General features: G+C 44.7%; 1 protein-coding gene across 1 annotated transcript in view; it reads right to left on the minus strand.

Moving 5' to 3' along the window:
- Positions 1–1,650: 1,650 nt before the first annotated feature.
- The window catches only part of Heatr6 (HEAT repeat containing 6), a 30,664-nt gene continuing 7,754 nt past the window's right edge, over positions 1,651–24,560 (minus strand). Inside the window, exons 6-20 of the mRNA XM_038327591.1 lie at positions 24,104–24,205; positions 22,497–22,634; positions 20,281–20,576; positions 19,445–19,622; positions 17,530–17,736; positions 17,050–17,149; positions 14,075–14,430; positions 12,131–12,253; positions 11,618–11,704; positions 8,008–8,142; positions 7,101–7,223; positions 6,406–6,530; positions 5,009–5,105; positions 4,337–4,541; positions 1,651–2,598 (exon numbers count right to left, since the gene is read on the minus strand). Coding sequence (XP_038183519.1) covers positions 2,027–2,598; positions 4,337–4,541; positions 5,009–5,105; positions 6,406–6,530; positions 7,101–7,223; positions 8,008–8,142; positions 11,618–11,704; positions 12,131–12,253; positions 14,075–14,430; positions 17,050–17,149; positions 17,530–17,736; positions 19,445–19,622; positions 20,281–20,576; positions 22,497–22,634; positions 24,104–24,205 — 2,844 coding nt within the window. The 3' untranslated portion in view covers positions 1,651–2,026. The remainder of the gene's footprint in view (positions 2,599–4,336; positions 4,542–5,008; positions 5,106–6,405; positions 6,531–7,100; positions 7,224–8,007; positions 8,143–11,617; positions 11,705–12,130; positions 12,254–14,074; positions 14,431–17,049; positions 17,150–17,529; positions 17,737–19,444; positions 19,623–20,280; positions 20,577–22,496; positions 22,635–24,103; positions 24,206–24,560) is intronic.

Genomic DNA, 24,560 nt, shown 5'->3' on the forward strand with positions numbered 1-24,560 from the left:
CCTGACCATTACCAATAACAATTATAGCCAACCCCCCTTCAAATGATAATAGATATCCATAACCCATCTTTTGGGAACGTGGGTGTTGTTCTCTAAACTACTTCCTGTTGTTTGGGGGCACTGGTAATCTTTAGGGGAACCTTGAGAAAATCAGGATAATTGGTAAGTCTTCTCTAGAGTATTCTGTGAGGCTGGATCATTTCAGGCAGCAGTCTTGAAGCTGTTCTGGATGCTGGATCACCTGGGCCATCTGTTTTTATTGATGTCTGGTCCCTTTGGTTTGAAAATACGTAAACTTTTAAAGGTAACATATATATCTGCATTAATACAAGTACAGACTGTGCACTGTATATAAGTCCGCCAAAGATGAAATTGTTTTCTGTTTGAGCAGGTAGAATATGCATCACGTGTCTTGATGTTCTTCTAGGTTTATTTCTTTGTGTCTGTAACCAGGATTTCAGAGGGGTCTTCCCCAATCAAGCCTGATCCATACCAAGTTAGAATGAACCCCCAGCCTCTCATTTCCTGTAGAAATAAAGTAAAACGTCCTCTCCAAAGTATCATGTTTTTTTACTTCTTTTTAAGTCAAGACATTTAAAAAATATATAGCTTGGCTTAATCCAGTAGTTTTCATAATCCAATGTCTCCTAGCAGCCAAAAAATGTAAAGACAACGCAGTAACGTAGGATCCAGACTGTGCAGTTTGTGGCTGTCTCTTTTATACTACTTTACTCCCTTTTTAAGGACTTTACAATTATTTTAATACTATATGTTTCTTTTTCTTTTTTCTTTTCAAGACGGGGTTTCTCTGTGTAACAGCCCTAGCTGACCTGGAACTAGCTCTGTAGACCAGGCTGGCTTCAAACTCACAGAGATCCTCCTGCCTCTGCCTCCTGAGTGCTGGGAGCGCCAACACCTACCACACCTTCTCTTTTCTCTCCCAAGCCTACATATATTTTAAAACACACTGTAACCCAATCAGAGTTTTTTTCCTCGTCTGAATCTGTCTTTACTGTGTATCTGTCTTTTTCCTGGCGGCATGAGCACTTTTCTGTATAGTGGCCAGTATGAGAGAATGCGGGAACGCCATGCAGCTTATGCCATGGTGCGCTGGCAGTTCAAGTCCACAGGCAGCAGCCAGGAGAAATGTCCCTGTACTGCGGCCAGCATGCGAGACATGAGACTAGGAAGCTGCTCTTGGCTGTTTTAGAAACCTTTTTCAAAGCTTTCTCAGGTTTTATGTAGAATTTTGTTTGTTTGTTTTTGCTTTTTTGAGACAGGGTTTCTGTGTAGCTTTGGAGCCTGTCCTGGAACTCACTCTGTAGACCAGGCTGGCTTCAAACTCACAGAGATCTGCCTGTCTCTGCCTCCCGAGTGCTGAGATTAAAGGCATGCGCCACCACTGCCCATTTATGTGGACATTCTTGCCTAACATTTGGGCACCATTTGTAGACGGAAGTTTCTATCCCATCAGCAGCTCCCAAATAAACACACTGAAGCTTATATTAATTATAAATGCTTGACCAATAGCTCAGGCTTACTAGTAACTAGTTCTTACAATTTAAATTAACCCATTTCTAGCAATCTATTGCCATGTGGCTTGTTACCTCATTTTCTACATGTCTGGCCTCCTAGGTGGCTGGCTGGTGACTCCTCTGGCTCTGCCCTTTTTCCTCCCAGCATTCTTAGTTTGGCTGTCCTGCCTATACTTCCTGCCTGACTACCGGCCATTCAGTTCTTTATTAACCAATGAGAGTAATATATATTCACAGTGGACAGAATTATTCCACAGCGACCTCCAGTTGTTTGGGTCCACACTACATGTACCCTGACTCCTCATATCTTGGCTGTAATGGAACCACTCTCCAAAGTGGCTGAGTCCTTTGAGAAAAAGTTAAATAGCCACTAATCCATTCTAAATAGATGTGGACCGGATGTTCCTGCCCTAGAATTACACTCCGTGTATCTAATGCACAAGCTCAGTCTCTGATTCCCATTTGTTACATGTGAACTGAGGGTGGAAAAGTCACTGATCTGATGACCCAAGGAGAGCCACTTGTCCTCCTGAGGAGTCACAGTGAACAGCCAGGATGTCTTCTAAGAAGGCCACAATGACCCTCTTGGCTGTGTCTCCAGCCAGTGTCTGCACACTGTGTATGTGCGTCAGGGCCACTCTGACCATCTGGTCTCTCTCCTGTGGGGTGTGGACTGCTCCAGGATCATCTCCCTCTGCTCCTGATTTTAAGAACTGCAGGACGTAGGACTGGACCATATCCCCATTCAGTTCAAGAGTTTCTAGAATGCAGGGGAGGTCGGAGGCACTGGCTAGACTCAAGAGGTGAAGCAGCGCCTGGCAGATGTGGGTCCGTAGGCTGGCACAGTACTTGAATTCCAGAAAGTCTGTGGTGTCCCCACTCTTCTGCAAGGCAGTGACCAATGCCTTCCAGATCTGAGCAAACTCTTCTAGGGACCCGTACTGCGCTCTCTTGCCTGGGATGGAAAGGGCTGCTGCAGATCTGATGCGCACTTTGAAGTTCTTGCATGACATCACAACTGACGTCAGGGCCTTGTAGGCCTGGGAGGTCCATGCGGCTGACCCTAGGAAGAATTCACAGTCACTGAAACTCGTGAAGGCTTAGAGTTAGACAGGGTGAGCAGGAGAGCGGTGGAGAAGCATGCATTTTGTGTTTACTCCACTCTCATCGTGGCCCCATATGGTGGTCTGAGGAAGAATGGCCCCACTGGCTCATATATCCTTAGTCTTCAGGGAGTAGCACTGTTTGAGAGGATTAGGAGGCGTGGCCTTGTTAGACAAAGTGTGTCATTTGGGATGGGCTTTGAGATTCCCAAAGCCCATGTCAGGCCCAGCCTCTCTCTGCTTGTGGATCAGGATGTAGCTCTCAGTTACTGCCACAGCGCCACAAGAGCCACCATAATCCTGCCTTGATAAGGGACTAAACCTCTGAAACTGTAAGCCAGCCCCCGACTCAATGTTTTTCTTTATAAGAGTTGTGGTGGGCATCATGTCTCTTCACAGCACTAGAACAGAGACTAAGGCTCCTCATAGGAAAGTCAACCTGTGGGATCCCAGGGAAGGGATCAAATACTGATCTCTGGTCTCCTGCTTTCCCTAGACAAGCCTGAAGCATGATCAAAGCCTCTGCTACCCAAATAGGATTTTATCTGTCCAAAGGGGAAAAGCTTGGTGGGAAAAGCATGGATGGAACTGCACCCAAACTGCTCCTGGCAGAGCAGGGCTGCGCACTGTATGAAACAGCCCTCTTCCTGCTGGCAAAAGGAGTATTCCCTCCCCAGATAGCACCAGGCACTGACTAGCTGCAGCACATTGTGCATTTAGTGTTAAGACATAAGAACACTTCTAATGTCAAGACTATGAAGCTAGCATGGTCTTTTCCCCATTTCTGTGCCCCCAGCCCCTCCCCCAATAGCATGCTTTCCACCCCCTCAGAGGTGCTGCTAGCCACTCTGGCTTGACTGTCTCACTCCTCAAGATGGATGGCAGTTCTTTCAGTCTGTCCCCTTCTTTGCTGCTCTCCCCCCTAAATAAACCAGACTCTCTCCATTCCGTGAATGCCAGTGCCACCCACAAGGGCCTCAGATCTCAGTGTCCTGTGTTCCTGCTCTATTCTTACATGCGTCCTCTTAGCTCTGCAGCCCCCAGGCAACTTCTCCACTGTCTCCCAGGTTCTGCTCTGCCTGAACAGCCCCTCACATTCTGCCTACTCTGCTGGCCCTCGTGGTTGTCCCTTCCCCAGGGACACACCCTTAGCTCTCTAGTCCTGTCAGAGGCAGAGATTAGGGCCAGTGCTGGCATCCCCAGTGCCTAGGGTCTGTGCACAGAAGAAACTATTAGCCCAAGATGACTCGTCAAGTAAGGCTCATGGTATTCAGGACAGTATGAAGGAGAAAGAAGCCCTGAGCTTCTAGTTCTGAACCTAGAACTTGTAAAATTTGAACCTGTGCCCTCTGTGCCAGTGGTGACATGTGGATTTGGACAATTTCCTTCCCATCTTTTCTCCTAAGTACTTAATGAGATGACATTGTAGAAACGAGATAATAGCCTACTTTAGTTGTTTAACATATGAAGTATTTTCTCAGATTATAAAAAAGACCTTTGTAAATATACTTTAAAAATGGCAATAAAACACCTCATCAAACACACACACCTAATGATGTAGTTCATCATTCCACTAAACTCTTGATCCCTGTCATTTTCTAATCCTGTGATAAAAACCATCATTTTTAAACAACAGCACAGACTGGTACACACTTTCCGAAGAACTCTGGACAGGCGGAGAGAGGGAAAACATCTTACCAAGCGGAAGAGCAGGGTTTTTAAAAACATTTCCCATCGCGTAGCAAGCATTCCATCGGACTTTCATGGCAGCCTCATTTACAACGGTAGAAATCAGAGCCTGGATAGACTCCTCAATGATTTCAGCAAACCTGGGTCTCTCTATGTGAGACGGTTGTAGAAAATGAAGCAAATTCCCAAGGGCCCGGACTGCGTTGCTTTTGACCTAGAAAAAAACATGAAAGGCCTCAGAGTTATTTTGCTGGAGATGTTTCAGACAATATAAATTCTACTCTAAGAAAGACCCTCCATGTCTTAAAGCAAGAGAATAAATGAGACATGAACCCTATGAGGGTGTGAGTCCTCAGAACTGTGCATGCTTACCTGACCCCATGTCCGAGCCCATGCTTTTTAAATGGACCATGTAATAGGCACATGCAAGCTCTTTATCTTTTTTATTTATCCATTCCATTTAAGGATTTATTCTCTCGTTCTTTCTTTTCAAATAACAGATAAGCATGAACATATCATGCAGTAAGACAATGAGACAGAAGGCAGTAGAATAAACTGTACAAGCATGGAGTGGGCAGCACTCCCCTGAGGGCCTGTGGACACAGGATGGTTTAGGACCATCAGACCACCCTGCTGGAGCAGCGCAGTTGCAAGTGTGCACCCTTAACGTCTTGTGTGTACCTTGTCTTTGTCCGTGGAGGCTTGTATCGCAGACTGCAACATTTTCAAGAGCAGGAGCCCAGAGAACTCATCCTGAAAACTTGGATCTGGCGTGTCCCTGTCCCACCCAAGGCACATGGTGGTGTAAAAAGAAAATACCACTTAAATGTGTGCACACAAAGATCCAGTCACCAAGTATACGAGGGTAAAAATGTCAGGAAAACAGCCTGACAGACCTGTTCAGGTTATACTGAGAACTCACACATCTTTTTGTTTGTTTCTTTGTTTTTGAGACAGGGACTCATTAAAGGGCTTAGGCTGGCCTGGAACTTGGTATGAAACTTAGGTTGACTTCAAATCTGTGATTCCCCGCTGCAGCCTCCTGAGTGCTGGGATTATAGGTACATGCCATCACACCTAGGTTTCAATGGCAGTTCTCCATTTAAGAATGTAACCACAGGGAACATCTCAAGATGGACATTTTATGCCTGGAAATATTCACTGCATATGGACGCCCACAAGCCTAAGTAAAACAACCATTCAAGAAGAGGATGGATTAGGATGCGCCCTGTGGTGGACTCTGTGTATGACGTGTTTATTAAACATCCAGTGCAGGGAATGTCTGTGTGCTACACATGCTTCTTATGCAGAACCAGTGACACAAAGTACAGCAGCAGCCACCCTAGGGAAGTGGCGGGTGTTGCACGAAGGACGCATATTTTACGCTACATGCCCCTTATGCTCTTCCAGTTCTTTTGACCTGCCACTCTATTCCTTAAAAAATACAAACTGCTTTCTCCAGTAGCGTGCCACTGGGTATCAGCTACACCCCTGGGCAGGCTCTACGCTCAGGAGTAGCTGGTGACAGAAAACAGACTCCATGGAGTTTTTGTGGGTAATTTCTTTCTTATTGGGTTTTTTTGATCTTTGTTGAGAGAGAGAGAGAGAGAGAGAGAGAGAGAGAGAGAGAGAGAGAGAACAAGCATGAAGTTGGGTGGATAGGGAGGTAGGGGAAATCTAGGAGAAGTTGTATTAAGGGAAATATAATTATATATTATATGTAAAAATATTTAATAAACAAATAAACAAAAGATCTTTGTGTCCAAAGAGCAGGGTATCTGTTACTAAGGTTTCAGATTTCTACTGTGATATTTTCTACAATGTGGGTATACGCTTATGTTAGCACATGGTATTTTTTAATATTAATTAAAATTATAGAATTTTTATAGAATCATATGTATCTGAATACACAGTAAGAACCAACTAGATTTATTGCTTAAAGGAATATTAAAACAAAGTAGTAAAGCTGCCGGTATGATATGGGGGAACTCTTGCTAATTCTTTCATAGGAAGGAGGAAAGACCCCTTTCAGAGCTCTGAAACAGTGCCACCCTTGGAAAGCAAGCTGAGTCACTTACATGTTGATGATGAGAGTGTCTGTCAGGTTGCCCAGGGACCAGGCTGCTTTGGCACGCACGTTTAGTGACTTATCTTGAAGTGACGTCAGTATAGCATTTGCTGTGTCTGCGACAAACACGACGTCCTGTACAACAAACCGGGCTGTATCACTCGGGGAGCGCACGCTGCCGCCGCTGAACTCACAGAAAGCTGTGAGCCTTTATCATACTTTTGATTGAGAAACCAAATTTTTTGGAATTGACATGAACCTGTGAGTTACCTGTGTGTTCCGTGCTTGGGTTGATCTCCACCCCCTGCAACAATGTTCTCATAGTGAAAGCATTGCCCAAACACATTGTCTGCACTACACACCCTTCCTACGGATGAACGTCACATAACGAATAAAGGAAAACTTCACTGCCTTCTTAGAAAAATGGGCATCAGCTTTCTCAATCATTACTCCCATGTGGGTAATGGCCTCTTTTTCATCTTTAGTTAATCACTCATTAATTAAACATCTGCTGTACACTACAGTCCCAGGCAGTGTGTCAAATAATTAACAAATGAAGCACGGGTACTGCACGTTGTAACGGCAATTAAGGAATCTGATTACACAGCGGGCTTCCTTCACCACTCAACGCGGAAGCTATATACCCACAAATCCACTGGTGGTAAAGGTGCTAAAGAAACAGGAGCAAGCCAGGCTCACTCTCACCTGTCTGAGGCAGGGGAAAAGCACATAGACGCCAAGGGCCCTGGAGGTCGCAGCTTTCACTAAATGGTTCTTGCTGTCGTTCAGGCCGAGCAACATTGTAATGCACAAAATCTGCCTGTCATTCTGCAAAGAAGGTTCACAAAAGGAGAAGTCGGATGGAAACACTGCGAGCCAAAGTCTGCCACAAGCAACTGAGCACTGTGACCCTCAGCTGACCACAGGGCAGGTGCCTGGACACTGGGGCAGGTATCTGAGGCACGATTTTGAGCAAGGTACACACAGCATCTCATCACATTACATGTATGTGTAACAACTATGTAACAAGGTCATTTTTATCCTTGGCTCTTTTAGAAGGAGCCGCCTCCTTTAGAAAAGTTAATTTACATAGCTAAGAACAGATCAAAAGCCACTGAGGGATTAAGAACAGGAGCAGAATGACATTCTTGTGTACCCCAAATCAGACATGAAATCCTCACCTACAGCGGTGGGATTGGGAGGTGACAGGCTAAGCGAATACCCCATGTGGAGACCTTAACCTAAGTATTTCCACACACGGCTGATTCTCACGTGACTCCTCTGTGAAGTGGATTATACAAAGCTTTAGAGAAATTCAAGGGAGTCAAAGAGCTGGGGTGGAATGGCAAGGGTGCGGAGCCAAGACTTTTAACTCAGGACACCAGTGCTTCCTTCAGAAGTCTCATCACAGCTGTGTTGCTCACACCCACACCTGCCTTCTACGGCAGAAGCAAGGCTTTCCTGGGGGAGTGGACGGCAATGCTCTCATGGCAAACTCAACAGAAAATAGTTCCTTTTCTAGAGAAGAGGTTGAAAGATTTCAAAACAGAATCACACTGGAGCCCTGCTGCCCAGGATATGGTCCAAGAGTGAGGACATGAGGCTGGGTTACCGGCAGACTGCTGAAGGCCTCTGGCAAGATGGAGGACAGGGCATCACAGGCGCTCGCTTGCAGAGTCGGGTGCTCTGAACTCTGCAGCGCGCGGGGCAAAGGACCATTCAACATCATAGTCCAGAACATCACCACCTAGAACAGAGGCACAGTTAGAACCACAGCACAGCACCCACAGGAACCCGTTGAAGCCATGCCCATCAGGTGTAGCCTTGGAGAGGAAACGTTTTCTGTAGTAGCTTTTTACCGGTGTTTTCACTGGGCATCTTCCACAGTGACGGAAACAACTTCTGAAATAACTAGCCAGACCCAGTAGGGCAACAGTGTAATCAAGGTACGGCAACAGTGATGATGATGATGGTGCTGATGATGAGGGTGGTGATGATGATGGTGATAATAATGGTGGAAAAAAACAGCAGAAGGAGCTGTTTTGTGGAGGTTTTATCATAGGCCAGACATTATTCTAAGCGACTGTCGTACATCAACCCATTTTAATCCTCAGCACAACTAAGTGAAGTCTATACCACTACCACAATTTCTACCAAGAAAACAGGCACAAAATACATTGTAACATGCTAGTCAGCAGCAAGGTCACTGAGAATCCGGATGCGCTGCCATCTTGCTGGGCTCTTTCAATGTGGCCCAGTTGGGGCACAGAAGGCTGTGCACACCAGTCAACAGGATCAGGGGAGAGCTGGAGCTGCTTCCTACCCCTTCCTGTCTGTAGCACTGCCTGGAGACTTGATCTGTGTAAGCTTTAGCGCCTCCTCAACCACACGGGCAAAGACATCTATCTACCTTGAAGTCTACAGTAAGATGTGACACTGTGCTAAGATCCTGGCACCAGGACAGGCTAGCTCTCAACTTGAGAAGCAGGCTCTGCTGTAGGCACTTTGAATACTCATCCCCAAGCCCTCAGGTGGGAGTCAAGTTGACATGGCCCAGCCATTCCAATTCCTGACCAGCAGAGACTACCGAGAACAAATGTTCATTGTCTAAAGATGCTATGTGCTTAGGGCTACTCTTTTGCTTGACTAATGCCAGGTAATACAGAAAGTCTGTCTTCTCTCTAGGGGAGGCAATAATAAAGTTGTGAGCAGTTAAGAGGCTTGCCCACAGAGACGGGAAAGAAGGTTAATATCACTGGCTGCTCTTCCAGAGGTCTTGAGTTCAATTCCCAGCAACCGCATGGTGGCTCATAACTATCTGTAATGGGATCTGATGCCCTCTTCTAGTATATGCAGGCATACATGCAGACACAGTACTCATATACATAAAATAAATCCAAAAAATTATTTAAAAAAAGAGGCTTGTCCACAGCAACTTGTTTAGCAAGTGGAGAAATCTGGATTCCCATCCAAGTTCTATCTGATGTCCAAACTCACTCCATCTCCTTGCACGTGATTCCATGAAAGCTCGAGTTGTTGTCTTGGAAAGGAGTTTGGGTATTTAATTCACGGCAAAGATGATGGATGTGTAAACAGCAAAGAGAAGGCAGGGTGAGGAGGTCACGGGGAGAAAGCTTCACCAATGCTGAGTTCATTTGGGTTTTGGCACCAAGTAGAGAACATTTTGGCGGGATTATATTTCTCATCCAGAGAAATGGCAGAGTAGGGGGTGAGAGAAGCAGCCTGATCATAGATTTCCCTTTTTAATACACACACACACACACACACACACACACACACACACACACACCACACCACACACAGAGGAAGGACAAACCTAGCTGTCATCTTTAGGAACACTGGTCACCTCCTTTGAGATAGTTTTTTATTGGCTTGCAGTGTCCCAGTTAGGTGACACTGTCTAGCCAGTGAGCCCCAGTGATTCTCTTGGCCTTCCTTCCCAGCACCGGGATGAGCACCTGCCACCATACCCAGCAACTTTTTTTGACATGGGTGCTGGGGATTGAACAAGCCCTTTACCAGTGAGTGCTCACTCTCTCCCCTTCCCTTTTGTTCAACTTTTAGTAGGAACCATACAGCGAGAAGTGAGCAGATTAAAGAAATTCTATTCACTGGGCACCAGCATCTTCCCATTTTAAGCCTCTTTAAAAAGAATTGGTTTGTGAATTAAGAATTGTTATTCCTGTTCACAGTAGCAACCTAAGCTCATAAACACACGCCCACTGAATGACGCTTCCCAGACCCGGTTCCCTGCCTTCTCAGTCACACTCCCTGCCTTTCCCCACAATCCTAGTTTGTCTCTTGAGCAGGCAGAATAACCAAATTAAGCTTTCTACAAGCAAACACTGGATGTATCATTGCTGGTTGGTTGTATAAATAATCGTGCTACATACTGAACTGCACCCTATTCAGGTAGTTTCATGTTATGCTAGATTACACATTGGGTTCCTTTTAAAGAAACATTAGAGTGCACATGTATACTGAAGTATACTTCACAATAGCCAAGATATGGAAACAACCTAAGTGTCCATCAACTGGTAAAATAAAGAAAATGTGATACACACACACACACACACACACACACACGAGATTCAGCTTCAAAAAGGAATGCAATTCTGTCACTGACTGCAACATGAATGAAGATAATTATATTAAGTGAAATAAGCCAAGTATGGAAATATAAACATCACACACACAGTATCTTTAGTTCTTGGAGCCTGTACAAGTTAATCCCACAGGAGTTGAGAGTACTGGGTGTCTACGAGTCTTCATCAACAGGTAGCAGGTTACAGTTCAATAGGAATAAGAAGTCCTGGGTCTGGTGAGATGGCCCAGCAGGTATAAAGATACTTGCTGTACAAGCCTGGTGACCTGTGTTTAATCTCTGCAACCCACATAAAGGTGAAAAGAGAGAACCAACTTCACAAATTATCTTCTAACCGCCACATGTGGCACGGGTATATCCAGTAATAATAAGCAACTTTAATAAAAAAATTTTTAAAAGTTCTGTTGTGCTATTCTGGTGTAGGAGGTCCTTCTGTTAATGTGTTGCTTTCATTGGTTAATGAATAAAGAAACTGCCTTGGCCTAATAGGGCAGAACTTAAGTAAAGGACAGAACTGGAGGCTGGGAGGAAGATGGGCAGAGAAAGAGAAGCCATGGATCCTCCGCCTGAGATGGATGCTGGTTAGAATCTCCGGTAAGCCACTGCCACGTGGCGATATACCAATTAATAGAAATGGGTTACATCAAGATGTGAGAGTTAGCCAATAAGAAGCTAGAGCAAATGGGCCAAGCAGTGTTTTAATTAATACAGTTTCTGTGTGGTTATTTCAGGGCTAAGATAACCGGGCGGCCGGGACGAACAAGCGGGCCCTCCTCCTACAACAACACTATTCTACAATAGGAACACCACGGGTTTTTTCTAAATTTTACTTTTTAGAATTATTAGTAGTGTGCACATGTATGACGTATGTGGACACATCTGTCAAGGTGCACATGTGGATGTGAGAGGAATTGGTTCTTTATGTGGATTCCAGGGATCATACTCGGGTTGTTGGGTTTGCATCCTTGGGCAGCAAGCACCAAGGTTTTTGACACTGGAAGAAATGGTATCATCTGCTCCACTTTATTACTGAGCCTCAAACTAAAAAGCGCACTAGAGCATGTGGAGAGAACACTGGGAACGGAGGTGTGCTTACCACACTGATGGGCACTCTCTGCTCAGGAGCTGTGCTGGAATCGGGCTTGTACTGCTGTATCAAGCCTGTACCCAGTTCTTCCAGAAGCTGCCAAGACACAAGAAATAAGCTGTCACTGTGGAGGCCACAAATACCATGCCTTCAGTTTGGAGAAACCTCAAATCGACAGGAAAAATAGTTTCTTTTTCCTTCTCTCTCTTTTTTTGTTTGTTTGGTTTTTTGAGACAGGGTCTCACTATGTAGCCCTGGCTGGCCTCAAACTTGGAGATCCACCTGCCTCTGCCTCCCTCATGCTGGGGCTAAAGGTGTGAACAGAACTTAGAAAAGGTAATTTCTAACTGTTTTGTTTTCTCTTCTCAGCAACTATGGCAGAGGTATTCTTTGAAGGAGTAAAAACTGACACCGACGGTGTTAGCTGTCCCTGAGCATAAGAACCAGGATAGGAATATATCCCCTCCTTGCCTGGAACCCGAGAAACCACAGAAGAAGATGTGTCCCTTGTAATGTAATTACCTTCACACCATGGAGCTGAATGGACGGGTTTGCTTCACCCATGCACTTACAGATCACCTCGCCAAGCTCCATCAAGTACAACTGAGCCATTGAAAAATAGCCCTTTGCCAGGTGAGCCAAAACCTACACAGAGAACAGGCAATTAGCTCATCTGAAAGCAGGTAAGGCTGCAGAATCCAGAAGTGCTTCAACATTTTGGCAGCCGCTCACACCTAACTTGGACCTTAAGTCTGGCACTAAAGACGTGAGAAGCAGCCATAATCTAGCTATGGCTGGCATCAGTTTGCAATGTCTCACTCAAGCCTCAGGGCAATCCTTTGAGGGATATTTTTATGGAATTTATAGCTGAAAGGACCAAGGCTGAGGGTAAAGGGTCCTCAGTGTCCTCAGACAACCAGGAGAACTTGAGCTGTGATGGCTACTCTTGGCGGTCACTAAAACCCAAGTGGCTGGGCATGCCTGTGAGGGATTATTTTTTCTTAATTAAATTATTTGAAGTGGGGAGACCCACTTTTAATCTGGATCTTTTGGGGAAAATCCACCTTTAATCTGGGCCATGTTGTAGGAGGCTGTTTGTTCCCGGCTGCTCAGACTCCCAAAATAATCACACAGAAACCATATTATTTGCAAAACTGTTTGGCCAATAACTTAAGTGTATTTCTGGCTAACTCATATCTTAAATTAACCTATCTCCATTAATCTGTGTATCGCCACAAGGCTGTGGCTTACTGGGTAAAGTTCTGGTGTCTATTTCCAGTGGGGCTACATGGCTTCTCCTGAGTCTGTATTCTTTCCCAGCATTCAGTTTAGTTTTTCCCACCTAGCTCTACTCTGCTCTATCAGGCCAAGCCAGTTTCTTTATTAACCAATGGTATTCACAGTATATGGAGGGGATCCCACATCAGGGCCCCACCTTCTGCTGGCAGTCTATATAAAGGACATGGAAGAAGGAAGCTTTGCTCTTTGCTGGCTTGCTCTCACTTTTACTAGCAGGTCCATTCCTCCACTAGAATCAGAGCCTACTTTTTTGGGATTCTGGTTTATGCTGAAGACCAGTTCAGACATCCATCCTTATGGGCTGAACAACCACTGGATTCTTGGATCTTCTGTTGGTAGACAGCCATTTTGGGGCTAGCTGGCCCACAGTCTGTAAGCCATTCTAATAAATCACACACACACACACACACACACACACACACACACACACACACACATATATGAAATGGATATACATGTTCATTCTATCAGTTCTGTTCCTTCTAAGCTGCTACTTCATAATTGCAATTTTGCTACTGTTAATGAATTGTAATGTAAATATCTGATATGCAGGATATCTGATATGTGGCCCCCAAAAGGGTCACGACCTACAGGTTGAGAAACTCTGCTCTAGAGAGCCCTGGCTATACATAACCTTGTGTTTTAGACTACATCTGAGTACAGGGGCATTTTTTTTTTCTTTTCAAAATTTTTGTTATTTATTTACTTTGCGATGAGTTCTTACTATGTAAACCTGTGTGGTCTGGAACTTGCTATGTAAACTCAACTGGCCTTGAACTCTCAGAAATCTGCCTCTGCTTCCTAAGCATTCAAATTAAATACACAGACCAACACACTCTGAAAGGGGTATTTTCTTCCTTCCAAAGAGCAATAATTTTGTTTCAATAAATAGATACAAGATGACAACAAAAAATTTATAGAGAACTAACTTTAAGTTGTAGAAGGCAAACTTAAAGGTGTCCACCTGTCACACAATACTTGAAGTGACTACAGTGGTCTGGAACAAAAGAACAGAGATACACCCAACATTTACAAGGACTGCCCTAACAAAACAACAGAGCAAAAGCCACACCTAAAGGGGTGGCCACTTCATGCACCTGCCCCTCAGTCACTCTCCTGAGAAGGAAAGGTCCCTTTCTACAGACAGGAAGACACGGCGCATCCTACCTGCAGAGCCTCCAGCCGCATGGGGGATGGTTCATAGGTGCTTCCCAGGGAAGAGCCAGCATCACTACCTGAGCAGGAATCCTCCTTGGGCAGCACCACAGTGGAGATGCAAAGTCGGATGAGCCAGCAGGGCTCTGAAGACACCTTTGGCGAGCTGACTGATGCTTCCTCCAGAGAGGGTCCTGCAGGGACTTTCTTCCAGCAGTCAGGAGTGCTGAGGTGGGGAGTTGCTGAACTGCTGCTGCTGAGCCCAGAGGAGCAGGGCTGCTGCAGGAGCAGCTGGACTTCCGGCAAAGGTGCATGAGTGGACACTATAGCTCCCAAGAGTGTGAGGCTCGACACGCGAACATTCACATCTGCCCAAAGAAAGCCAGAGCATCACAAATCACTGACATAAATGTCGTAAGTGCTGTAGTTAACCCTGCTAGCAATTAATAAGTCTAGGTTCTTCTTTAATTAGGGACAATATCATGAAAAAAACCAACATGACAAATCAAGAATATTATTCTACCAGACAACTGACAAGGAGTATCCAAATATGAATACTAGGAAAAACAATCAAAATAGGTGGTGAGGTTTCTTGATTTAAGAAGACCACAGAACCCAGGCATGGAGTTGTATATATGAATTCCTAGCACTTGAGGGTGGGAGAGATGGTTCAGTTGGTAAAAGTACTTGCTGCTATTGCAGAGGACTAGAGGTTGGCTTCCAACTGCCTGTAACTCCAGTTCCTGGGGATTTAGTGCCCTCCTCTGGCCTCCTAGGTATCTGCATACACATGCATATACTTACCCACAATCACAAAAATAAAACCAGTGTGTCTTTTCAACGCTAGCACTCTGGAAGCTAGGGGAGGAGGACATTTGAGGCCAACCTGGGCTACATCGGGAGACCTCATTTCAAAAACAAAACAAATAGAAACACTATAGTGGTACATATAGTAACAAAATATTATTAATCCATGAACATGAATTATCACAGAATTTAAAAGAAAAAAGCTATTAAAAACATAAAACAGGGTTGGGGGTATCTCACTGATTGAAGCAACTGCCCATCAGCATGAGGACTGGAGTTCAGATCCCCAAAACCTATATACATGCTGAGTGGGTGTGGCGGCCCACACGTAATTCCAGTGCTCAGAAGACCAGAGATGGGAACCCAGGAACAATATTTCTATCCAGAGATCTGGTGCAACTGAAAAATGTTCTCAATGAAGTGGACAGACTGAAGAACATGCCTGATGCCAATCTAGGGCCTTCACATGTGTGCCCCCCCCCAAAAAAGTCCATATACACATGCACTCACACCACACATACATAGCAAATGAGGGGAAAGCTAGAAGGTCTGCATTTGAGTTCAGTTTTTTTTTTTTTTTTTTTTTTTTTTTTTTTTTGCATCTGGTTGTCTAGCAGCCCTAGCACCATTTATTGGAGAGTTATTTTGGTTATTTTGCTGTATCAGTTAATGGTGATGGATGTGGGTACGTTTCCAGGCTTTCTACTCTCTTCTGACCTATATTCGACACTGTCTTTACTGTGGTTTTATAGTAGGTTTTGAGGTGCTGACACACCTGGGGTCTTGCTCCCTCTAGGCAAGTGTTCCACTGAGTTCGACCTCCAGCCTAACTTCTCTATCAGTACTGTTTTCTATTCCAGGTCTTGCCTGATAAATGTGAGAACCTATTTGCCATTGCTATACAAAATGACCTGCTGTGCTTTTCATTGGGATCAAGTTTGGGAGAACCGACACTGAACCCTATCCACATGAACCTGTTACACATTTTGTTAGATTCACTCCGAAGCATTTTAGAATTTGAACATTTTAACAATGAAAACATTCAAGTACGAAGTTAAATATTTGAAAGGGACTGTTGAGATGTGTCCACCTCCTGGGGCTGAAGATGCAACTAAAGAAAAACAGGCACTATTAGACAAGCAGCTGCCTGCACCAGGAGCCTTGGGCTCTAACTTGTACCTTCTGCCATCACTGTGATGAGAGGCCTCAAGGCAGGACTGATCTTTCTGTGTCCTGATTTACAGACCCGTGGGCTGAACTTGGCCTCTCATGCCAACCTTACAGAATAGGTGCAAGTCTTCCTGTTATGAGGAAATGGGGTTCTGGAAGGACCATAGCTGTGAGGATGGAAGAAGAGGGGGCTGTAGATCCTCAGACTGATTCCAGGGCCAGTGTCTCTCCCATAGTGTTCCAGAAAATACTGCACATTCCAGAAAAAGCTCTGCAACTCTGACTGAAAACTTAGATGTAAGAGGGAGCCTGATCTGAAATCTTGCAAACAAAGAGGAACATTCTAAAGGCAGGTGCTGACAGCTCATACTTATGTGTGGGAACATTCTAAAGGCAGGTGCTATCAGCCCATACACATGTGTGGGAAAAGCCAAGATACACAAGCAGTAACTCTGCAGTCAAGGAGATGTGAACCAACTTCAAAACACCTTATGTGAACCACATGGATCGCGTTACAGAAGTTAGGGTTTTGTTTTCTCCTCAATACATGGTATCACCCACCTATCCATCTATCCACCTGTCCACCTGTCCGTCCATTCTGTCTATCCACCTACCTATCCACCCTTCCTTCTTTCCATCCATCTACCCTTCTATCCATCTATCCACCCACCCACCCACCCACCCACCCATCCATCCATCCATCCATCCATCCATCCATCCACCCATCCTTCCACCTACCCACCCACCCACCCACCATTCCGTCCATCTATCCATCACTATCACTCTAAGATACAGTTTGCTCACTGTCCAGAGACATCAAGCAGCACTCAACTCAGCTGGTTCTCCAGCTCCTTCCCTTCCCCCCAAACAGTTAATAGTTGACACCCTTGACAAGCTGAGACTAAGCAAACATCTTAGAGCTGAAGAGGTGCTCTCAATACTTACTTCTCTTTCTTTTAAACATTGATAGTGTACATTTGAAAGACAAAGAAGCAGTTAGCACTACTAACCTTTGTGGCGGATGTAAGGTTTTATGTGGTTCCAGACTTTGGTCAGCAAGCTGAGTTTCAGGCGGTTGTAGGGGGCATTTGATACTAGATTTGCAAGGCACTGTAACGGAACATAAACAGACATTCACACACACACGCACACACATATTTTTTTTATCTTTATTTTTGTGGGTATGTATGTGTACGTGGAAGTCAGAAGGCGACTGTGGGAATCTGTTCTTGCCTCCCACCACATGAATTCTGGAGGTCAAACTTGGCTTGCTGGCAAGAGCCTTTACCCACAGAGCCATCCCATCAGCCCTCTGTCACCCAGTTTTAAAGGTTTATTTACTAAAAGAAAACCAGTCTTTTAAATGTCTACAGTAAGATTAAGTACAGACTTCCAAACAAGTGTCTTTAATATAAATTACTTATACTTTCAGGTGATGTAAGACATACAAACTGAAGCCTCTCTCAAGCTGAAGGTAACTTGGGACTTACCTTAATTATCTGGGTAAGGGTCTGGGACGATGACTCTGCCACCAAAGCTAACAGAAGACATCTGTGCAACTCTCTAATGCTGGATGCAATTGTTACGGAGAAAGGAGTGAAAGCCATTTTGTGGTCAGTGGTGTCTTCAGCAACAGAAAGAAACTGTTTCGAGCCTTCCAAGATGGCAGACAAAACTTGCAAGGCACAGGCACGCGTCTGGAATATCAAGATGATTCACACCGGTCAGTCAGAAGTCGGGATCCAGGCCCCCTTCTTTCCACAGACTCAATTCTCCAAGTGTTCAGAGCCATCTTTTTAGATAAGGGCAAGGCTGCATCAGGTACTGAGGGCAGCTACAAGGTAGCCACCTGAGCACAGGTAAGGTCACCATGGGACAACAGTGAGGCAGAGCTCTAAGTTCTACCACTACCACAGCACACGGACCTGAAAGTCCTAAGTGTGGGAATGATTAGATCAGAGACCTATGTATCTAAGCATCAGGCCGATGAACAGAGAATTCAACAGCTCTCAAGAGTACCCACTTACATTCTACTCTGAAGCATCTGAGTGTGTTTTTGTGTATATTAGCAACGGTAATTCAATGTTTAGAAACACTCAGGTGTATCTGATAACGAATGTAAGCTGTATATGTTTATGGTGTGCACATCTGCATGCACATGTGTGGAGGCTGATGCCAGGTATCTTCCTCAGTTGCTCTCCACTTTAATTTTTGAGACAAGGCCTCTCACTGAACCTGGAGTTTACTGATTTGGTGAGGCTGGCTGGTCAGCAAGCCCTAGGGATCCACCTGTCTCCACTACCCAGTTCTTTACAGGTGCTGGGGATCTGAACTCACGTCTTCGTGCTTGAACAGCAAGCACTGTAAGCACTGGGCCATCTCCCAGACCCTAACATAATGTTATGGATGGAAAGGGGAAAAATACATTTTAGTCATGGATTGCTGTTTATTTAAGGAAGAGTCAGTTACAGGTGACTGTGAGCTGACAAGCGGGTTCTGTAAATCGACCCTGGGTCCTCTGGAAGAGCAGTCAGTGCTCTTAACCACTGAACCATCGCTCCAGCCCCATCTTATATGTAATTAACTACTCAAATGATTACAGAGTATTTTAATGTACTGTAGATTATTCTCCTTTTAGAAAAAAACCTTAAAAATAGGTAAAATATGTAATAGGTCTAATTAAAATATTCACTTTCAGTGGGTTACCTAAGGAAAGCCTGGTGCTCCTCAGTGTGACTTTTTAATATTCACTGCTGCACGGCTGAGAGCAGACTCCTTTCCTTCCTTGCTTGAGAGCTAGTTTCCAGAGAGGAGTGAATGTATCTATCTAAACCGAGGCCGACACTCCATCGGCCACTGGGTAGTTGCTGATCCTATCCAGACCGCCAAACTATTGCTTTCTCTTTTTCTGAAATTGATTTTTTTTCTCATTAAAATATGTAAACCTTTTATTTTTTTTAAAAAGATATGGGAAAATTGTTAGGACCTTATTTTATGTATAGTACTATCTTGGGTTTTCACAAAACAATACAGGCACTTTTCTAAGTACCAATACAGTATAATAGTACAATACAGGCACTTTTCTAAGCTTTAGATGGCCTCTACAACCACGGACACACTACACGCCACTGGGTTAAGCCTCTACAGAGTCAAGTCACTCCTGAGCAGTTTCTAACGCCACAGCTTCAGTGGGGCTCACGGGAGACACAGAAGTGATAGCTCAGTGTGCTCTGACTTCAAGCAAAACCCTGGGCTAAGACATAATCTTAATATGCAGTCCACAGAAGCCTGTCCCCAGCCATTTCCTGCTAGCAAGGTTCTTAAGTCAGGAGCCGGGATGGTGTGAGTGAGAGCAGTATTCAGAGACCAATAGGGCAAAGGGGGAACGACATAAAACTGTCTTACCTTTGGAGATGGGTCCTTTAATGTGAGCGTCATTAAGGACACAGACTGTGGGCTTCCAAGCTCAGGCGTGTCAGGAACAAAGGCCGACCAGTAGCCATACAGAACTTTTTTTTCTATGGATTTGATAGTAGAAAGAAAACAAGCTAATGCTCCTTGGCGAACCTTGGCTTGGTAGGACCTTTCATAGTGAGAAGAAAGGTTAATAAGTTTTATAAATGTAAATGGAAAGGCTATTTATTCCAACCAGTTCAAATGATTTGAGAAATTAAGCATCCTGAGTATCCCTAAGGATGTTACCATCCCTTTCAAAGTATGATCAAACACATTAGGTTATTTTGCTACAAGCTATTAATATTAAGGCTGAACCAGAGTGAGACAAGAAACAGCACAGAGTGTCCACTCATCTGCTCAATGGAATCGCCGAATGACCTCATGTGGGCCACAGCACTTGAGGTGGGGACACACACACAAAGCCCCTGCCCTTGACACGCTTTTTAGTGGAAGTGACAGATGGTTCAAGGAAGAACTGTAACATACTTCACATGACACTAGGGCAAAGGTGAACTGCAGGGTCATGTAACAGGGAGTCTAGGTCAGAGTGGAGGTGCAGGAAAAGCCTCCCAGCACCTATGACTTGTGAACTCACTTTGAAGAGGACTAGTGGCTAACAAGACGAAAAGGCCAGAGAGAGGCAAAGAGTCATGAAAGCAGATCCAGCAGGTGGCCACGGGTCAAAGTGAAGTTGACCTTTAAGGTCAACACCACACGGCAGGCAGGTTCTTAAGTTACACGCAACTACAAATACCAGGTAGAACATTATAACAAAGTACTACTACCTCATTTTCCCCTGCATGCCTCCTTCCGAATCGGAGTAGTCTGACTCACTGCTGCTGGCTCGTTTCCAGCTGGAGGAGGCGAAGGGCCAGACCTGTTCTCTTCCTGCAGCTCTGTCTCCATCCACAGGCAAACTCTGGGCGCCCCGGAGGGAGAAACGCCAGGTGTTCTCACCACACGTGTTCACCCTGCCCCTGCTGAGGCCTGGGGTCGCTTCAACTTCACCACTGGATTCTTCCTCCTCCTCCTCTCCTTGTTGGGCTTTCTTTGGTTTTACTTTGTGCTTTTTCTTTTTATTCTAATTTTAGGAGCAAAGACAATATATATATACACACACACACACACCCACACCCACATGTATATATATACATACACATACATACGTACATACTTATATATATTCACACATACACACATATACATATATATTATGAGTCATTCCAAAGCTACTTTTTAACTGACATCATTGGTACTTTCTCATTTGAAAGTGATTGGAGATGTCCCTAACATGCAGTTTGAAGAAAGGAGAAAAAAGAACACAAGCACAATGCATGACATAGTCCTGAACTAGAAACAAGGAATAAGGTTCCTGGACACAGCAACTGCATAGCCTGGGCTTCTCCAAGTGACTCTGGAACCACTTCTGAGTATCACTCCCTCACCTGGAAGCACCAGGCATGGCTGTAGAGAAGCTGGCCTTCTCCAGAGCTTCTGCCAGAGCTCGAAAGCCTATGGAACGGAGCACAGCCCCTGTCACCCTCTAGGCAGAAGCACCCTCATCTATTGCTTAAAATGGTCCTGACCTACACTTTCTCTGCAAAAATCTGTGGTTCTTCTCAGCCACAAATCTGACCATGTCATTTTTCTACGAATTCTGCGTCACTTACACATAAACCACAGATGCTGTAACACTGTGTGAGACCCTCCACACACCTGCAACAACAGGAGCCACATGTGCACTTACTCCGTGACTATGCAGCTCTGATTCCCGTCCCTCCACCTTGTTATTCATTCTGGAGTCTCCATTTAGCTATCACATCTTAAGCAAACCTCACTTATACACCAGTTTTGTTTTGTTTTTTAAAATATTGGTGACAAGGATATGAACTCAAGTCCTTATGTTTGTGCAACTGATTCTTTACCTAGTGAGCCATCTCTCCAGGCCCTAGTGCCTAAACTTTTCATGCTTCCTCCAATGTCTTAGTGCTGTGGGAGAATGCTCTTGAACACTGTAAAGATTTGTCACCTGTACTGATTTAATAAAACACTGATTGGCCAGTAGCCAGGCAGGAGGTATAGGTGGGGAAACCAGACTAGGAAGAGGAAAGACAGAAAGCCAGTCATCAGCCAGACGCAGAGGAAGCAAGATTAGAATGCCTTACTGAGAAAAGGTACCAAGCCACATAGCTAAACATAAATAAGAATTATGGGTTAATTTAAGTTGCAAGAGCTAATTAATAATAAGCCTAACAGTTATAGGCCAAACAGTTTATAATTAATATAAGCTTCTGTGTGTTTCTTTGGGACAGAATGGCTGCAGGACCAGGAGGAACAGAAACTTCCATCTACATCTTAGTGTAGTCCATGTATAAATGTTGAATATATAAATAAATAAAGGAATTTCCAATTTACGCACTCTTTGTCTGCTGTCACATTTCTAGAAATAAATCTTGGTCACCTGTTTGAATGCTCCAGAGTCTCCACGAGAACTGAGGGAAAAGACAGCTGTCTAGAAAAGCTGGGAAATGTGACAGGAGCATCATGGGCTTTAATGGCTCTAAAGAATGACTGTCATATTATGACCCAAGGCTAACTGCAGCCCACCCTGTAGCCGGTTTCTATTAAGCTTTAGTGAAATGCAGCCCATCTGCTTCCATAGAGAATTCCTGGTTGCTTTGCACTACGTTACCTGTGATAGCCAGCCCTTTACAAAAGAAGTGTACTGATCCTTCTTGGCTTTGAGAGGCCTAGAAAGGAGTCTTCATAGCACTGATGTAAAGCAAATGCTTGTTTGTAGTGGTCACAATGCCTAGACCTCTCAGAAGTACAAGGTATCTAACTGGCATTCTCAGCAATCAGATCAATTTTCTATTTCTGTATTAACTACACTAACTTGAAAACAAATTCCTAGTGGCACACACACACACACACACACACACACACACACAGTAAGCACACGAACAATCCACAGCTGAAATCTCAATGGACAGAAATGTACCACAGATAATCGAGCAGCACTGGGCTCTGGTTGCTGTGGTTTAACAGGTGATCGTCCGTCATACTGAGGAAGTGGAGTTGGGTATAGCACTGTGGGCATCTCTATGTTTAATCCAGGAAGTCCGTGAAACATGGCTTTCTGACAGGGAAAGGTGAGGAGAAACAAATGCCATATAAATCATAAATGGAATCAGCTCGTTCCCACTGAAGCACAGACCAATGTTTAAAAACTATTACAGAGGGCTGGAGAGATGGCTCAGAGGTTAAGAGCACTGGTTGCTCTTCAGAGGTTCTGAGTTCAATTCCCAGCAATCACATGGTGGCTCACAACCATCTGTAATGAGATCTGGTGCCCTCCTCTGACATACAGGCATACATGCGGGAAGAACACTGTATACATTAAAAAAAAAACTACAAAACTATTACAGAATAAAAATGGTGGTGGTACACGCCTTTAGTCCCAGCACTCAGTAAGCAGAGGCAGGTAGATCTCTGGGAGCTCAAGGCCAGCCTGGTCTACAGGAGTTAGTTCCAGGACAGGCTCCAAAGCTACAGAGAAACTTGTCTCGAAAAACCAAAAAAAAAAAAAAGAGGCAAAGGAGATGATACCTTAAGGTTAGTGCTCAGAGAAGTACTTAATCTCATCTATGTCCATGTCCCTCCAATGCTCATAATTTCATCTGATTTCAGAGACCGGGCGTGGCAAGTAAGTACTGGGATGGGCAAGAATGCAGCTGGATTTGCTGCACTGGTCACACCATTAGGTTTAGCTTTAGTGTATCTGTAATTTTTATTTATCAAATCACTTCTATCCTGTTATTTTATTGGTCACAAATTGTTTAAACTAATTTATTATTTTTTTTTTAAATCCAATCATTTTTTTAAGGTTTATTTATGTGCGTGAGTGTTTTGCCTGCCTGTATGTGTGCCATGTGTACCAGGTGCCTGCGGTGGTCAGAAGAGGGGACTGGATCCCACGGAACTGGAGCTGTGGATGGTTGTGAGCCACCAAGTATGTGCCGGGTCCTCTGTAAAAGGAACCAGTGCTCTTAACCACCGAGCCATCTCTCCAGCCCCTAATTTACTCTTTTTATTTATTCATCTATTTCCATATTTGTTCCTCTCTATTTAGGGATTAAGAGAAAGTAATTAAAATATTGGTCACAAAACTAGACTGTCCCAGATGGCTTTGACCTGACGTGAACACTGTGTCTCTGATTCTTCCTGGATGAACTGAAGGGCTCTGGGTCTCAGAGGGTGACCCGATTTTCCAATTGTGTGCAGGCTCAGGAGCCAGCAATGGCAGCCTACTGCTCCTTAAGTACAAAAAGGGGAAGGTGGGTTCAAGATAATCTGTAATTAAATCACCTACAGATCATATCTCACTACTGATTCTTTTCTAAGATTCCAAAGTAATTCTTAAAACTTTGATATATTGATTGTGGTTGTCCTCTGCTCTTAATTTGAATTGAGTACACTTGAATACGAATAATTTACTTTGCTCTTATAATCCACATGAGACCTTCTAAGCTACAGAGAGCTAGCCAGAGAGGGGAGAGGATACAGGAGAGCCCACACTTGGGGTGTGAAACTGAAGACTTGCCTCACCTTCAGCACAGCGAGGAGCGCGCCCAGGTGCTCAGTTTCCGTCATTCTCATCTTCCCGCCGTTAACAAGGGACTGTACGCCTTTCAGTGCGTTCTGTAACAACTGAGGGTGGGGTGGCAGAGGTGCAGTTAGAAGGCAGAATAAGACCTGGTTCCTCAGGGACCAACTCTGTAACTGTTAGAACGGAAGAGAAGAGCCTTCTTCTAGACGAAGGAACACTTTATGCAGCATACACAGCAGAGACAGGGACCAGAGGCCAGGGCTGATGAGCGCCCTGGGCATCTGTCGAGAAGAGCCCTCTTATGTGCACACTTCTAAGTCAGCAAGCGTAACTGAGCAAGACAGCGGGTGGCTGAGACTGCAGAAAGGGCGCAGAGGGCCTGTGGGACAGCTCAGCAGGCATGGTCGCCTGCCGCCAAAGCTGACGACCTGAGTTCAGTTCCCAGGCCCCACTTGG

Source organism: Arvicola amphibius, chromosome 4 (genome assembly GCF_903992535.2).
Source record: "Arvicola amphibius chromosome 4, mArvAmp1.2, whole genome shotgun sequence".
In the NCBI taxonomy this organism is placed as follows: Eukaryota; Metazoa; Chordata; class Mammalia; order Rodentia; family Cricetidae; genus Arvicola; species Arvicola amphibius.